This window comes from Erpetoichthys calabaricus, chromosome 7, assembly GCF_900747795.2.
Source record: "Erpetoichthys calabaricus chromosome 7, fErpCal1.3, whole genome shotgun sequence".
NCBI lineage: Eukaryota > Metazoa > Chordata > Cladistia > Polypteriformes > Polypteridae > Erpetoichthys > Erpetoichthys calabaricus.
Genome location: NC_041400.2, coordinates 44,475,359 through 44,493,980, shown reverse-complemented (window position 1 = coordinate 44,493,980; position 18,622 = coordinate 44,475,359). Strand labels below are relative to the sequence as shown.

The following is an 18,622-nucleotide window of genomic DNA, read 5'->3' as shown; positions in this document are numbered from 1 at the left end:
AAATTAGCAGAGTAAAAAATACTCTGCTAACATACATTCTTTAAAATTGCAGCAAATCATCGCAAATCATCGTTCACCGCAACGAGTCAGCACATCTCCCACAGGTAAGCAGGCAGGTACAAGGATGATGTAGTGCATTTACTTCATGCGGAAACATATCTGCACTCTAATGTGACAGAAAAGTAGCTCTATGTATAGCACATGCAGCAAGAATTGTGAAGATCCAATATAGACATTAAAAGACTTTTTAAGTATTTGAGCAGATAAGATACATTCAGAAGAAAATGGTGACTGATGACCAGCAGGTTAACTTATAAAAAATGACCTGACCTTGCTCGCTCAATATGACATTTAAAGACATGTTTTTAATTAAGAAAGAGCTCACTAATTACCACCACACTGCAACTATAGTTTGACTGTGCCTTACAAATGTCTCTTGGAGGGCCTCTACCTCTAGAATGCACAAATGCTCCATATGGTCCTATAAGCATAGCTATGGAAAAGCAAGTAGGGTGAACTTTTGCAAAAGAGGTTTCAATAGACCTTCAGGTAGTCCTGTGCTCACTGTTTTTGTTTTATCCAGGGAAGATAGTTAGGTGTGCCTGCATATTGACTACAAAATAATCTATCTAACAAAATCATAAAGATTACTTATTTGTTTAGCATTGATTTTTACAAATAATACAACTAATAAATTAGCCAACAGTTTTTACATGTGAATAAACTAGTGTATATAATTAAATTTTTTAAGATTATGAGTGGACAAAGAACCTTCAAAACCTATTCAAGACATTATTAACATTTTGTTATGCTATGGCTAATGGTCTGGCAGTTTTTCAGTCTTTCGTGATGAATAGTTCTGAAAGTATTTTTAGAGTATCTGTGGTGGCATACTTGATATGATTTCTAATATGGTCTCCAGTTATTAGTAAGAAGTTTCATAATAACTACAAATAGAAAAAAATGTCTGAAATTTGTGAAAAGGTCTAATGAATCCACTTTAGGTAAAATCAGTCATCTATATCCTAAGTAAAACAGAAGCAGCAATTTATTGGTTTTTCCTATCATTGTTGTCGGGTGATGTGATCAAAACGTTTAGTGTAATGCTATCTCCACTAATTTACCTAACCAAGAAAACCCTAAACATTTCTTGAATTCTAGAGCCATTGAAGCTTTTAATCACCTAAAATAATTATTTACAAATGCATCTATTCTTTATCATTCAGATTTCTCCCTGCATTTTAAATTAAAGACAGATATCTTAAATTTAGTGTTGATGCAGTTTTAACTCAGCTTTTGTAGGATTTGTTGAAATTACATAAATGTGTCCTTTTCTCCTCATAAACTGTTTCCCAATGAGCGATATTATTATGTGGGAAATTGAGAATTATTGGCTATTAAATTAGACTTAGAAGAATGTCAATCTTGGCCTGAAGATGTCAACAACACCTTATGATTTACAATATTATTTAAATGGTAAAAAATACATTCTTAAACCAAGAGTAATTCCAGACAAGTTTTATGGGTTGTATTTTTACACATTTTAAATAACAATATAAAGGCAGATATATAATTTGAAAAGTTGTATCAGCCTACAAGCAAGACTGACATCCGGAACAGGTCATAGTGCCTATATTTTTAATATTTATTTTGTCTTATCCATGTCTTGTGAGTCATGACATATTGCTTATATTAAAACTGAGAGTAAAAATTTCAAACATATGGTCTCTACAGTATTTGAGAAACTAACAAAAAACAGAAGATTAAAAAATGGTTTGTCAAAGAGTATAGCATTTGGTGATCGCTGAAGGTAGTTCTAATTGCAGAATTAAGACACAGACGGGACCAATTACATATTAGTTGGCTTTACAGTATCATTCTATCATTTCCTTAAAACTTGCAGTCATTAGTGTTTTGCTGCCTCATTATGCCAGTTGTTTTAACTCCTTTGATAACCTGCATAACAAACATTTATGAGATTAGTTACATACAAGACTCTCATAAGCTTAGAAATCGAATACAATATTTGATGCATTGTTATCGCTATGACCCTGACGACTGATCATGATATCATTTAAGAAGATTCATGCACTAGTTTTACCACAACATTTTGATCTCTTGCATCCAGAGAAGTCAAATTAATGTGTTCAGAGACCACATGTTTGGGAGGTGGTTTGAGCAAAGATTCTGAAGGTATTTATGACTATTGTTTTATTTTTTTTATAATATTCTCTACTGTATGAAATTCATACTTTGTATTTCAAAATTGTATCTTTTTTGTGTGCTTTGTGTCTAGTGTGTCATTGGGTTTCAAAGATATTCCTGTACCTCACAGAGCTGATACCACCTTTGTAGAAGAATCATAATTATAGACCTTTTTTGTTCGAACTATGGACTTTTTGAAGGAGTATGAGATTTAAAAAAAAATGTAGTTAAGATGTACATTAATTAAACTTGTTTAGAATAACAACCATCAGCCTCAATGTGAACTGTTTATCCTACAAATTTTGGGACCTTATATTCCCTGCTACTCTAGTAGACAGCTAGATTGGAACATGCCCTGAAACATGACCATTACGTAGCTGAACGTACTCATAACCATGCTCAATCACAAACAAAGTTATCAATAAATCTAATATGAAGACCCTTGGGATGTGGGCAAAAAATACTACATACAGAGAAAAAAACAAGAATTAAAAATGATTGTTTAGCTACAGTAAACAAAAGCTCCAAAGTAAATACTGCCTACATGCATTAACTTGAATACACAGCATACAAAATCCATACCACTGTTATTCTTTTTACTGTCTGATGCAATTTCACCAAAGCATAAAAAAAACGTAACTACTGCATTAAAAGGTTTCAATCGTGTAGTTGTGTCAGGATTTATGATATCTTGGCAATTTATTATTGTTACCTCTAAAATTTCTTTATAGCTATTAGATTATTCAACTCTGAGGCATCCATAGACACCTCAACTTTCAGTCTGAAAACTGCTTAGGTCTTCTCACCTACTTAGGATAATTTTTTAAAGGCCTCCTAAAATTTTTGTAAAAAGGAAAGAAAAAGAAACTGCCTAAATTCAAGGCACAAGTAACTGTTAAAGGGGTCTCTCAATCCTTATAGTGTTTACAGAACTACATTAACACTATGCACAGCATATCCCGACTATCAAAGCACATGTACATGACTGAGAAGTTGTGGAAAGTATGTCACAAAGAATTCATCAGTATCAGCAAAAGTATGCATGCATCATACCAGCTGTAAACACCTCTTAAATGAAGATACATTTAACACAAAAGTTTTAGTGTACCTTGTGTTTTATAATTTAACTATGTGATGTGTAAAACACAAGCCATTCTTTAAACAGCATATTATCTGAAACTAAAATGTAAACTGAACTTAAAAGAGATGCTGTGCCGAATGTAATTGTAAGCATTATTTAGGAAAGGCTATTAGCATCTCAAAAATATAGAACTGTTATAATGGTATGATCTTAATACAATGTAATTATTTTTTTCAACAAACAACAGCATATTTTGTATGTTTATATTTTATAAGTACTATCAGGTAAAATATTGATGTATGTTGAAATTTGAAAATAGTTAAGCTATTTGAAAATGAGTGAAGAAATGTTTACAGTCTGAACACATTAAGTTGAAATAATAGCTTAAAAAATTACCTGTGCATCTGCAAGCATGACGTCCTTGATCAAAGGCTGACCTCTTGGTTCTCCATTATCCATCTTCACATAATGTACCTGATAGCCTCGGATCTGACCATGTTGCTTGTTGGGGACCGGCGAGCGCCAAGTCACTTTTATTGAAGTGGAGTTGACAGCCTCCACCTCAACTTTGCGAGGGGGACCACTGGGAACTGGAAGAACATCATGGGATAAAACAAAAGGTCAAGATTGCACTGACCCCTCCTGCCCAGCCTTGAAGCCAGTTAAAAAAAAAATACAGTGCGAAATGACATCAATATCTTAACAATGGAAGAAAAAAAAAAATAAAAACCCAAAAAAGGTTTGACACCTGAGCTAACATTTGCAAAGACATCAAAAAAGTGATCAGTGGAGTAAAAAATGAAATTAAAAAAATGCAAATTGTCTGAAAAATGCAAGAAAAAGCCAAGGAAGATGCTTTGATGTTCAAAGCATCCCTGAACAGTTAAGAATAGTTTGGCAGTGAAACTGTTTAAAAACAGATCTGAAGAAGAAGACAAGAAGAAAAGAAGAAGAAAAAGAATGCTTTTGGAGGAAAGGGAAAAAAGTGTCCATTGATTGCCGAATTATTGTATTTTACTAAGGGGAGTCTTAGTCAAATATAAAAATACTGAAAGATCAACAGTGACAAAAGATCCATTTTTCAGCGACAAAATTTTGCAAAAACCAAGATCAAGAATATAAAAATTAAGTTGGATCTGAGAAACAAATCTTTTTCATGGTATGCAGGATCTTTAACTTTGAGCTTCAGTATGCGCTCAGTAATCAAGAAAAAAGAAAAGAAAAACAAAAAGGAAAAAATACATTTAGCCACCTTAATGCAGCTTTCTGGGGTATAGTTTACATTGGGAAATGAAAACTAAATACCATAGACGGAGCTGGCTATGCTTGGTGCTGTTTTTACTATGGCGTGATCAGAAAATTAATAGCAATGCAAGAAGCCCAAGTGAAAACGCTGGGTGGTGTTGGAAGGGTAAAGGTGGAGAGGTTAGGGTTAAAAGAAGAGTACGTGTGTTTTTCTAGACTGCTAGTTGCCTACTGGAGCAGTAGGAGCCAACATACCATCCTCGTCGGTGCGAAGAAGCAGGGGTAAGCTTTCTGGGCCAGGTCCAACATCTGTGTGGGCGCTCACTGTCACTCTGTACTCTGTCCATTTTTCCAGATCTTCCAAGAGGTAGTGTGAGGTTTCAGGGGGAAGGTCTGAGATTTGCCTGGGACTGGTATCCTCTCCATCGATGGCAGCATACTGGATAGAATACTTGGTAATGACTCCATTCTGCAGTTCCACTGGTGGTGGCAGCCAACTTACCAGAATGCTGGTGGAGCTGGGGCTTGTGCACCTGATGTCTTGCGGGGGAGCCGAGGGCTCTGAAGGGTTTTTTGGGAGTATTTGTTTATTTTGGCAATTCATTTTTTTCATAGTTTTTTTTTTTGGGGGAAGGAGGGTTCAGAGACAGTTGGGTGAGAAGGGATTTTTAGATGATGATGACGTAAACAAACAAACAAATAAAAAGAAAACAGAAAACGTAAAATAAAAAAATATATTTTTTAAAATAAAACAAAATGCAATGAGTTATTAAAAATGACAAAAACAAATCAAAAATAAGACCAATACCTTGGCTTATTTAAATGGGAAAACTAAAATTATGAGTACACAAAAACCACACACTGAGGATATGGTATGGGGGAAATCAATGTCTTACAAACAAGACCTTGACAATGGACATACTTACCTTAAAATATAAAACATTACAATGCGTACCCCTGAGTTACATACCCCCTGGAGCAGCAGCAATAAGAACCTCACAACTTTTCCAATAAGATTCCATCAGCATTACAAAAACCATAAAGTAGTTCAGGCTACAACAGAACATTGACTTTGGACTCACTAAACAAAAGGTGCCTTACTGTTGAGACATTATAAGTGTACATTTTCCCAACACGAGTACCATGGGCTCAGTGTATGCAATACTACTGATAGAGATAGGCGGTTTACCACAAATCAAAAAGTATTTTTGGGTAATATAAATACTTTAGTGGAATCCAATAATCTGAAATGAACAATTTGTCTTGTCACTTAAACATGGTGGATGCTTTGTGGTAAAAGCCTACATTTCTACCTCATACTTTCTGTAATTAAAGAAAACAAAATGAGTCATCTTAAGTATTTCTGTAGCAAGGAAGCATGCAGCATTCTATTGAATACATACTCTATTAGCGTGTCTAAAGGACTAAACAATATTTACCTACCAAGACGAGGTAAGACTTGAAAGAAATTTGACTTTTTCTGGTACTCACCTGCAAGCCGCTGCTTGAACAGACCTCAGATTTAGGGCAATTTTAAAAATAACACACCAATGAGCCAAAACAATTTTCTTTCCTATAGCATTATTACAATTAATATAATTTTGTGCTTAATAAAAACAAAATCCATAACAACACAGCAATAGTTTGGATAAGTCTGAGGTCTGTTTGGGTATGCAGCTTTTTAAATTTTGCTTTTGTACTGAGTAGTGAATGCAAGTGCTTGAGCTGTCTTGAAGTATATAAACAGAGTTGATCAGAATCATAAATGTAAATAATCTGGCAAAATCCTGTGGCCGATGTTTGTTTTCTTCCTTAGAAAGCTCAGTCACTGCATCAGGTTATAACAGACTTGAGGATAAGTATCAAGAGACAAGGCTTTACATTTTGTTAAGGCACAAAGGCATAGGGAGATGGATATCTTAGTGAATATTTTATCAAATTTAACAGTTTTGGAAGTAAATGTCAGACCTCAAGAGCCAATGTTGTCATTTAATGACTTTTGTTAAAGAAGCCCATAGCTTGTGTATACTTTTATTTTTGTGGTAAAACTGGGCAGCCTTGCCTATTGATTTCTAATAGTAACATTTTCTTGAGGAATGTCCATGCTTTCATCTTTTCTGCAGTAAGAAGCAAGAACAATCCTGACTGGAGAAACTGGCTTCACCGACATGTTGTTTTGATCAGTGCTTTAAACAGCAGTTGTAGCATTCCCTTTTCAAAGGTTGCTTGCCTTCCATTTACATGGAAACGCTAGCATGCTTTAGAATTTAATTTTACATGTGCCAAGCAAGTAAGTTTCTTTACTTGAAGCAGCTGTCCACATGCAGATAAGGCTGTACATGTGGGGCGCTATAAAGCAGCTATATTAAAGTACAGATACATTTCCATGACAAAACAGTTGGGTTAAATGAAAATATTGAATTAGTAATCTGTATAAAACTACATAAAAAAAACTTTGATATTCCTGCCTGTTGTGACCTTAAGTGACCCAACAATTTAACTCTTCAAAGAATAATTCAAAAAAGGAATGCTTTCTGCTTCTGCCATACTGAATGTATTAATTGCTGCCACCTTCTCAAATTTTTGTGACAACTGTCACAAATAGAAGAAGAGACTGCAAAGTCAAAGTATTTAAAGAAAAAGACCTACGTGTCTGTGGGGTCTCAGCTGATATTTCAGCTGTAGCCGCGCCTTGGCCATATGTGGAGCGGGCAGCTAGTCGGAAGAAATAGGTACTGAAGGGTTTCAGGCCCTGTAATAAGTAGGATGTGTCAGCCTTAAAGGTGACACGTTGCTAGAAAAGAAAGAAAGTAAAAAAAGTCATTCATATTATCCATGTAAATAACATAATTAATTAACATATAACATTATCTGACAGCTGTATACAGAGGTTGAAAAAATTTGATCACCCATATAGATAAAATATTACCAATCTTTCCTCTTCAGTTTTAGTCATAAAGTAGCATAAATACAGTCATAATACTGTATGTACAATTTAATTTGGTTTACAATCAACTTCTGTGATCCCTTTTCTGCACTGTCTGGGGTCAATATGACATATTCCCAAACAGAAGGGTGTCTGTAATGCAAGCAAGCACTATCAGATGTTATCTTCCTCCCTTGTGAAATGGCTAGCTGATTCAGCATCACTTTAGAGCTCAACAACTTTAAATTAGATAAAAGGTATGGATTGGCTGTGAATTAACAAGCTTTGGCTACACTGCTCTGTCTGAGGTGCCACTTGCAATATCTTCAGTGTTATCATAGAGGCATTTAGATAGTATGTTTATTAATGTTTAATTAACTGAATTGATCTTCCTAGAATATGTGACAGCATAAGCAAGTTAGTGGGGCTGAATGAGTATGTCCAATTGAAGATTCTGAGCTCAAGATCAAGGTGATATAATGTGAGTTGGGGGTCAAACACTCTCCACAGAGTGGAAAATTATATTTTTCAAATTGTAGTGACATGTTGTGGCTACCAAGAGAAGGCAAATTTTATCTGACTAGCAAATGATACATTATTTTGAAAGATAATGTTAAAATTCACCACCTATGCTCAACACATTTATATCTTGCTTCAAAAAACATTACAAGACATAAAAATGGAATGTGAAATGTATAATGATGTAATGATTCAGTTAATCAATCAAAATTAATAAAATGAAAAAAAAAATGATGCAGTTAATCTATCCGTCTATCCATTAATGAATCCATCCATTTTCTTATCCTGCTTAGTTTAAAGAGGTTTACATGAAGCTAGAGCCTAAGTCAGCAGCACTGAGGAAGAATCAGCCATGGAAAAGGATAACAGTCCTTCACAGAGAATACTCGCACGTGGGGCCGGCGTGTGGGGTGAGGCGATAAGGTGATCGCCTAGGATGGCACTTTAGTAAGGGCATCATTTTTATGCAACAAGTTTTTTTTAATATTACAATATAATAACAGAAAAAATGAAAATATAACTCTTACAAATTTTATAGATCAAGTGTCTTATTTGTATATTTATATACCCTTTAAAAAACTGTGAAAAATATTTTCATTTTTAAGACTTTCACCAAACACACCTTGCACTCCCTTGACACACTGTGATGTCCCAAGTTTCAAAATAAAGCATGTGCATTTCGAAGCTACAGATCAATGCTACTGGCGTTCATGATTCTCACATATCGTAAGGTGCAAATATAGATTTGCCATTTTGCATAATGTTAATTTCTGTAATTATATTAAGGTGTCAGTCACATGAAGTACGTGTAAATACAGTATCTCTCACGTTTACACCACACTTGTTCAGTTAAAACAGTAGCCATTTTTTTTTAGCTTGCAGGTTTAGTTTATAAGTGCTTAGTTATTTAGACAAGTGTGTGGGATGAGTGAAAGAGATGATTTTCATTTCGCAAAATTCAATAAAAATATATTTTTGTGGCGGGGATCAAACAAAAGTGGTGAAGAATTTACATAATTTTATTGTTTCTAATGCTTGTTTTGTGTGTTTGTTTTAAAGTGGAATTCATTTATATATTTGTTTATTTGTTCAGATGATACACTTTCTGTGGGAGTATTGTAGGTGGATTAAGTTTATTATCTAATTAGTAAGTATATTTGAGGGTGTGGGGGGGTGACTTAATTTTCCATGGTGACCCTGCTGAAATGCAGTCCACATTCACTCACACCAAGCCAGATTAAGAGTTCCCAATTAAACCAACACATGTCTCTTTTAAGTGGAAACAAAAAAGGAATAATTACAGGCAAACCATATAAATACAAGAAAAACAGAACAAAGTGACACAGAACAAATACTGAAAACTGAAAGATAGGTCAGAGACAAAACATTTTGGCTGCCTAGCCCTCTTTAGGTGTATTCTCCTATTTGTATATATACATTAATTAATATCTCTGTATATGAATAATAGATCAGATGGACATCATTAATACCATAGAGAAATTTAGATTTACAGTATATAGCAGCATAAAAAAAATCAAAGATCCAGACTCACAGGACAAATAATACAATCAATCGATAGATGAATAAATACATACATATATATACACACACACACATATATATATGCAGTATATACTGTATACACACACACATATATACATATATACACGCACACACACGCACACACACACACACATATATATATATATACATACAGACATTCACTGTGCCAAGACGTTCCTGCTATAACATGACATGTGATCAGCTATTCCATCTATTATGTGACAAATATGAAATGGTCTTTTCCCACAATGTCTTGATTTATACTCAGAATGCTGATGATGGTGAAAAACAATGGGAACATTTCACAGTAGATTTTTTAAAACATAAAATAAATCTAATGCATGCCACAATGGAATATTAATGATAAAAAGACAATGGTGTGAATGGGATTGTATAGACCTTTACAGCAGAATAATTGAAGTTAACAAAGACACATTGAATGAATCATACACATTCAATACTGTGCAGTGTGTATGAGGCTTTAAGAGCACCGACATTGATTAACACTGTTACAGTGTTACAGTTTGCAAAAGTCTGAAAGAATCATCTGAAGTTTTCCGAGGAGGAGAAAAAGACGAAAATCGTAATAATCCTGCTCATCACTGCTCCTCTTCTTCCAATTAAAATAACATCTTCCTCAAAGCCTCCAGTCTCCAAAGCAAGACTCTTCATCTTCTTAAAGTAAGTAAATTTCACTCATTATCTGTGATTAACTGTCATTGTTATTTTTCAAGTGTATTTAACTATTTAATGGTACACTGTATTGTGTTACTTTTGATTTTTACTGTAGGTTAAGAAGTTGCATCAGTCAACCTTAACAATGCTTTCCATGATTTCAAATTGGAGTAACAGTCCAGCTACTTAAATATCATTTAGTATATGCTGCACTTTTTAGGTGTGTATACAATGCGAGGAATCCTGTTTTTACCTATGGGCATAAAATTTTAAGGTAAGATGGAAAAACACAACTTCTGTTCTTGTTGTCTTTGTACTTATCATATTTGTCAAATATACTTCTTCAAAGTATTTGCAAATTCATTTAACATTTTACTTACATCCATTTGAAATTAGGTCAATGACCCTGCAATGGGAAATATAATGTACAGTACTACCGTTAAGTTGTATTATGCAGACTGAAAGATTTTTGCCTGTATGCTATATACAATTTTGCCCTTCAATGCACTTGGTACAATTTTATTTGCTAGAAAGAGGAACAATATTTCTCATTGAGCATTAAGCAGACACAAATATTTTCACTCAATAATGGTCAACAATCAAAAATAATGAAAATACGCTCATTTTGCTTTGATAAACATAGCTGGCTGCTTTGAATTCCTGGGAAACATGTTCTGATCTACATCAGTGAAGATGGCTGGCAGATTTGGGCTCTTTGAGCTACAGATCTAAGACAACCCTGCATCTAAATAATGAGACCACACTGAAAAGACTATTTACAAAGGCACATTTTACTGATTATTATAATCTGTGATTTAGTGACTGACTGCTAATACGTTGTAAGAGGCAAAGGTGCCATCCAAATAAAATTCTGGTGGCACACTGAATCTGCAAGCTATTGTGAGACGAGTCACCAGGGAGCCGCACAGCTGATTTTGAATGTGAAGCCTCTAAAAGCACCAAAATAAAACACAAAGTGTATGAAAAGATGGAAGGAAGTTTGAAATACTTACACCAAGATTGCCTGACTATGTAAGCAAGAGAATAAGGCCTAGGAGGACACACAACACAGTTGGCATTTCACCAGTCAGTTGGAGGAGGAGATGCATAGGTAATGTAAGAAAGCAGGCAGCTTAGAGACACAAGCTTTTAAGAGATATGCTCGGCTTATGGGGGCATCAAAACTTTTAGAGGGAGCTCGAGCCTTGTATTTCTTGTGCCAAAGTAGGCTACTGGAGTCAAAATGAGTTTTGAAGGGTGTTTGGACTTGAGCCATGATTGAGTTGAGAGGTGGGATTAAAGTTCTAACAAACTGAAAATGCGAAGAGGCCAGAGACAAAACAGAGAAACAAAAACAGACTGGGCGAATACTCTGGTGTAGTACTGTTATGATGGGGCAAGTGGGGTAGCCACTCCAACAGGAAAGATAGGCCAGCTGCCCAATACAATGGAGCCAACACTTTGTGTTCCCTTCCATGTGACCCTCTAATGTATGAATTATTATAATTAACATACAACTTCTAAAATGTGAGTCTTCTAAGCATCATTCAGAGCGTGCAGAGATTCCAGGAGGAGGCTTTTCATTTACAATGCAGTCTTTTTATGTTGTTTCAGTTCACTGAGTATGTACATATGTGTTTTCTACTGCCCCTTTTTAATTCTCCTCATTGTTCTCATGAAAACGGAACTGATTATGCATTTTACCCAACGGAAATACCCCTTAAATTGTTATCGGGGTCCTTACCATAGTGTGTCTTTCTCATTATTGTAACAGATGTACATGATTGCATGTGGAAATTACTCACTCTGTAACCCTTATTAACTTACTGACTTTTTCCCGACCGGAGAATGCTGTATAAGCAGTAACATTTAAAATAGAAGTTCATTACAAATGGCTAAACCATGACAAGCAGAGTATAAAGCAAGGTGATTCATTGTACCACCATACTAAGCTTGTGGTTATATGTTATTCACCTCTTCTCCTTGTTCTCCTTTTTTGTAAACAAGTTCATAGTCAAGAATGGCATCTGCTTTGGGGGGTGTCCATGACAACAAAATGCTGGTTTCTGATTTTGCTTCGGCCTTGAAGTTAGTTGGCTGAGGTGGAACTAATGGAACAAAAGAAGTCAAGGTTATAAGAAGTACCACTGTGTATTACCTTAAATCTTTATGTTACAAAATGCAGGTGAGAGAAAAAGAGCAAGACAAATACAAAGCATTCCTCATGAGAGGCTAGCAACACAGAAAAATCAAAGAGTGATGAGTTAAACAACTCTGAAGAAGAAAACAGAAAATGACAGGTTTTCACTCACAAGAGCAAACCATCAATTTATCACAGCATCCATCCTCTGAAATACTGCTTTGACTTCTTGTTCTCCAAGGACAGTATATGATTTGTTTGAAGGAAAATTAGGTAATCAAAGGTGTTTTAAAACAAACCATGAAAAGCAATATGCTACATGGTGAGGATTCATTTTAACAATAGCTGTAAATGGCCACTGAACGCACAAAGCCTTAATTCGCTCAATTTAATGTTAAAGCAGAGTGTTATTCAGTTTCCCTTTTCAAATATTTGCACCAGACCACCATTAGTGCTTTTGTGCTGGGATTGTTTTTTTTTTCAAACTGTCAGGTCTGAAGCGTGTGGGTTCCAAAATGGAGTATATAGTTCTCCTTGGCACTTATTTAGTCCCACTGCCACATGTCACGTTTTCCAGGTATGAGACTACACAGCTTGGAATCAGTCATAAACTTTACAGTCAATACAATATACAGTAGTTAGTTTTGTATCATTTCTATAAGATCAGTCATTTGAAAATATTTTGTATAAGTTAAAATCCAATACCACCGAAACACAACTATAAAATTTACCTTGAGGCAAACTGAACAATTTACTTGCCCTATAGAGCTCACTGGAAGAGTGGTCTGGAATGTTTTAATGGGCCAAATGTTTTTTTTAAATAGCTGTAAAGCAGTTTGAAAATATTCAGTCATAATTGCCTCCTATAAGTCAACAAGATTAGTACTGTACCAGACTCAAGTTCAATATATGGATTTAAGGATTTTTGCTGAAGGTAATCATAATGGATGAAATAGAATAATTGCATTTACACCCAAAATACATTAGGGTGTATTAAAATTATCTAAGCTACCAAGCTAACAAAGATCACTTAGACAAAAAAACTCAACATAAAGTATAGTAAAGGCTCTTTAAATATGTGTAATGGCATTTATATGTTTTTTCCACCTATGCATCCCTCTAGGCATGATAGAAATTTATCTACTGTACCTGTCAAGTTAGCTGGAGAAAAAAGGATGCCACACACTGAGAATTATAAATAGCCTTGATCACATCTCAGTGGCAGGTTAGCAGCCTTTATACTAGCTCAATAAAGTGGAACAGCAGGGGAAGTGGGGGGATGGTGTTTTTATGTGTTTAGACCACCCCATAATGATTTCTGTAACACAGATGTGAATGGGCAATATATCTACAACTCAAACCCAAATCTATTTTTATACCAAAGTATGCCCACTTTCACAAAGGAATGTTCAAGGGGCACATTGTGCACAGAAACAAAAAAAAAAACCAAACCATATAAGGCCTGGCCATGTTCTCTAAAGATTGTTAAAGGGGACCCTTCAATTTTATGGTTCAGCCACCCCCCAAAATCAATGTGTAGTTATGGTGGTACTGTAGCAGCATACCGCTACAAAAGTATGTGAAAATCAAGTGCTCAAACATTGTAGACTGTTGCAGATGTTCAGCAAAATAAGTGGGTAACAGTTGCTTTTAAAGTTATGTTTCTTTTTTATTCAAAGTTTTATTTATTTAAAGTTACTAAACACCGTTTTTAGAAAAAACTATTAGAATATAAACTTGGATTAACACTGTGAAGCAAATGATTCAGTTACCATAAACGTGGAAATGCCAGCTTCATGGTATCACATACTGTTATGTAATGACACGTTTTATTTATTCCCTTATGTGACTTATCTTCATTTCAGTTCCTCATAACCTTCTGATCTGCATCATTTCATTAAAAAAGATCGTTTTTAACTAATAATAAGCAGATTTGAAAAAAATCCAAAAAGCTAAATTCTGTTCTCTTGGCTTTAAGAAAATAATAATTACAGAAAGTTTCATCATCATATAGGGATTGAAAGTGAGTGATTCAGCAACAAATCACTGGTGATCATCATAAGACCTTGTCACATTGCATGACTTTTCCAGCAATTTTCAGTCATAGCTTTCATTTAAATAACCTTAGTGAGTCAGAGGAAGACGGCAGCATACTCCCATGAGGCCAGTCACATAATGTAATATGCCCAACAGCTCAATCCAACTAGTCCACGACTTACTCTTTAATCGTAATGGAGGATTCTGTGTGCATGAGGGCTGATAACCAATGAATGCTTTCCTGGAAGTACAATTCATATGAAGCAGTGATGAGGAATAAGGAATGTGGGCATTCTGGATCCAAAAGACTCCATCCTCCAAAACAGAAGCTTGCCTGACTGATGTCTTTTTTTTAAATACCAAAACAGAATGAAACAAATTTCAAAAAAAGTGCAGCAACTGCAGCTTAACTTGTCAAGGCCCATTAACCCTTCATAGAGTGGCAGCTGTGTCAGGCAGTACATTATTAGCTGTCACAAGAAGAGCTGAGGATGACTGTGCTGGAAGGTCAGTACGCAGTCTTTAAACGTGACGTGGTCAGAAATTTTTAGTCGTGAGTGTTTTAGTTGAAATAATCTGGTTACTAGAATAGCAAGTGATGTGTGACACATCCAACGATTAGATGTCACACAATATCACATCTGCCTTATTCTGCACTTTTTAGTTATTGTCTGGCTTACCTGCTTTTCTCAGACAGGAATTCAGCTTAGAAACATTCATATATGTCAAGCTTAATGAGACAGCAATACAGAAACTGCTCATTTAGGGGTCCTGTTTTATTTGAGATTCATTTCAGTTTTACTGTGTGTTTAACTTAGTCACTTTGTGTGCTTATGTGTGTAAATGTTTTGTTCAATAATTTACTGTTTTTGTATTACAGTTGCAAATATATGTAAACACTATGAGCTTATAATAGAATAAATTGAATTGATTTGACATTTGCAAGAACAAATGATATAAATGATTTTCTATGATATACATACTATGTAATAAATATATTTTTAATCCTGTGACAATGAGCAGGATAAATGGGCTGTATAAATGAAGAGATGGAGATACTGTATGGGTGGAGATATGCAAATATTAGATATACTACAAAGACCATCCATTCATTTACAAAACTTCCCTATTATATTCAGTGTTATGGGGGCTGGTTCATCGCAGGGCACTTACACACCAGGCTGTTTGTTTCTAGGCCAACTGAAATGTGGACAGTTAACCTAACATGCACACCTTTTGGATGTGGTAGGTAAAAGTGGAGAAAATCCCAAATATAAATGAGTATATGTATGTGGATTACAATATAATCTCAATCCACTGTTACACATTCTTGTCAGTAAAAAATAAAAATAAGCTAGAATTGGCAATTAAGAGTGAAACTGATTTTCAAAATCTTTTTTTTATTTCTCAAGTATTTACTTCTGTAAATATACTGATTTTCATTGGACTCCACAATGTGTCTTTAATATATTTCACGTAATCTAAAAGGTTTGTTTATAAACTGTTTAATTAATCTACCAGTATACCAAAATTGTGTCCTGGGAAATGCAGTGTAAGTGAGCATTGACAATATCCACTTTGTAGTATATACATATCACACTTGCCATGAAACGGAGTTTCAGTGTAGAGCTGTTGACTAACACAAATGGCTATAGCAACTCAGAATCTAGTGGGTTGCTAAAATTTGCATATTACTTAGAAGAAAAAATCCCATTTGTTTAGGTTTACACAAATTAATACAGCATTGTCTGATTCTTATGGAACAGACAATACACTGCCCCTGTCTAAACTACTACTAATTAAACACTCCTGTAACTCCTAAAGTACTGCATGCAATGGATTTCAAAAGTTCACAGATCCCTGTTGACATTTTGGCTCTGTTGATGATCAAGACAAATATGAGCCTTATCTTCACTCTAAATAAGATACTATGGCAATATGATAAGTAAAGGATAAATTGATAATTTTTAGGAAAAATGAAGAACGCATGTTTTGAATAACCCTTCCGTGAATTGCCACCATATCTTGGTGGAGGGGCTTGTGTGTCCCAATGATCCTAGGAGTTACAGTATGTTGTCTGGGGCTATTTCTCCTAACAGGGTCACCCAAGGAAAATTAATTCTTAGTGACGAACCAGACTAAGTGTGGTTCATATTGATCTCCATGGAAAGTCAACTCAAGGACAATAGGGAAACCAAGGCCCTTCCCCGGATCCAGGTCTTGGTGGGAGCTCATCAGCAAATGCCTGAAGCAGTCTATCCTCCACTGGGCCCACCAACTGAAGGTGGACACATAAGGGACTTTTGCATTGTTTTGAATAAGTGTACAAACACATTAATTAATACTTGTTTTACTTTGATTACAGGAATAATTCCATTTAGATAAGTTGACTATCCTCTGTACATAGAACAAGGCTACACTGGCCTTTGTAAAAATTTCATTGTTTAAGTATGGAGTTATCTTTTACCTTTACTCTGTAATGTAATATTTTGTGTAACATGTCTTGTGGTATTACACATCATCCATACACAGTGCATTCAGAGATAGTATTCCGCTGTGACATACAAGTTAAAAATGAATGAAAACTCACCTCCAGTCTTTGTTATGACCTGAATGTCACTTGACAATGGCCCATCGCCCACTGAGGTAAATGCCAGAACTTTAATGTGATAGGTTTTCTGTGAGGTAAGACCACTAATTGTTGTGATGCGAGTGTCCCCCACATTGTGTTTCTGCCAATTGTTGACATGTTGACTTGGATCCATAGTGTAATATACCCTGTATCCCTGGATCTGACCATTAGGCTCTTCCGGCTCCTCCCACTGGACCAGGATTGTACTTGAACTCAGCATGCGTGCTGTAACTTGCCGAGGTGCTGTACTTGGGGCTTGCTCAGCTGTCCTTGTTTCCACTGGCTCACTCGGTGGGCCTCTCCCGATATTGTTCACTGCCACCACTCTGAACTCATATTCAGAGTATGGACTGAGACCACCAACACTGTAACGTGTAGTTGCTACCCCATCAATCTCCTTGTAGCCTTCTTCAGATAGCTTAGCTTTATGCTGAATTATATAATAAGAAACAGGCTCTGGGTTTCCAGAGTCCCAAGTCAATGTGATGCTAGTGGCTGTGCTTTCTGTCACAACTGGTGTTCCAGGGGGCTTTGGCAATGCTGGAAAAAAAATAGACATTTAGAAAAAATAAAATATAAAAACCACAGCTGTTTAAAAATTTTAATATTACATATAAGTACAATGTATAACAATATATTTGTATGTGTACAGCATATATTTACAGTATACTGTATGTACAGTATATACAGTATGTATGCATAAATATTATGTATGTACAATAAAATAAAATAAATTTTATATTTTCACATTTAAAATTTGTGAATATACTTAACACATAGATGGACTCTGGTATCTATAACTCATTTTAAAACTGCTTTTCTTACTTGCTCATAAATAGTGTATTTTTTACACATTGATAGCACTTGTTTTCAAAGGGAACATCGATTTCACCTCATTCCAACACAAATTTTATAGTCTCATTTTATTATCATCATAATTTGTTGCTTCTTGCGGTCATAGTTAAAGTATTATATTGATATATGACCTCCTTTGCTTGCTTTGCCCCATAAAGTCGATATGCTCCAGAAGCAGAACTAAAGAATCCACAAGCTGTGAGAGCATCATCACATCTTTATGATAAAGCTTCAACAAATATCAGACCTACACCTTAATCCATATCACAGTTCAAGATACTTGTGTTCTCGTCAACAGACACCACATGCTGAATAACAAAACACAAATGTCACACAAAGCAACACATCAGCACACCAAAGAAACTTTTTGCTAAGTAACTCCATTACATTTACACATTATTTTCATTTCAATTAAAATTCTAATAGCTTTGCTATTTTTTCACTAGTAAATTGACTGCAGTACTAATATCCATAACTGTGCATTTATTCAAAGCGAAAAACAAATCACAAAGTGTTCATTACATTTGTTTAGCTCTTACTCCATCTGAGACATTATTATTAGATAAAGTGATTTGTTCAGAGTTATAAATTGAGGCAGCAATATGAACTGAGCCTTCAACCTTCTGGTTTACAGATCAGTGCAACACATTGCTGACCAGGTCATTATGCTTACCACATAATACAAATAATGCTAATATTAATCTGGTTAGGTGTCATTTTTTAATGCATTGTACATTATTATTC

The 18,622-nt window shown here is 35.1% G+C and overlaps 1 protein-coding gene across 24 annotated transcripts in view; it reads right to left on the bottom strand.

The window, feature by feature from the left end:
• Positions 1–18,622, bottom strand: part of LOC114654324 (receptor-type tyrosine-protein phosphatase delta) — a 2,007,901-nt gene that overhangs the window by 163,935 nt on the left and 1,825,344 nt on the right. For 13 of the 24 annotated variants that reach the window (XM_051929989.1, XM_051929990.1, XM_051929988.1 and 10 more), the window contains 5 exons: positions 16,982–17,563; positions 12,189–12,322; positions 7,181–7,325; positions 4,787–5,092; positions 3,683–3,876 (listed from right to left, as the gene is read on the bottom strand). In XM_051929989.1, the coding sequence (XP_051785949.1) occupies positions 3,683–3,876; positions 4,787–5,092; positions 7,181–7,325; positions 12,189–12,322; positions 16,982–17,563 (1,361 nt within the window). The remainder of the gene's footprint in view (positions 1–3,682; positions 3,877–4,786; positions 5,093–7,180; positions 7,326–12,188; positions 12,323–16,981; positions 17,564–18,622) is intronic. The other 11 variants (XM_051930004.1, XM_051930005.1, XM_051930006.1 and 8 more) reach the window with 2 other exon arrangements.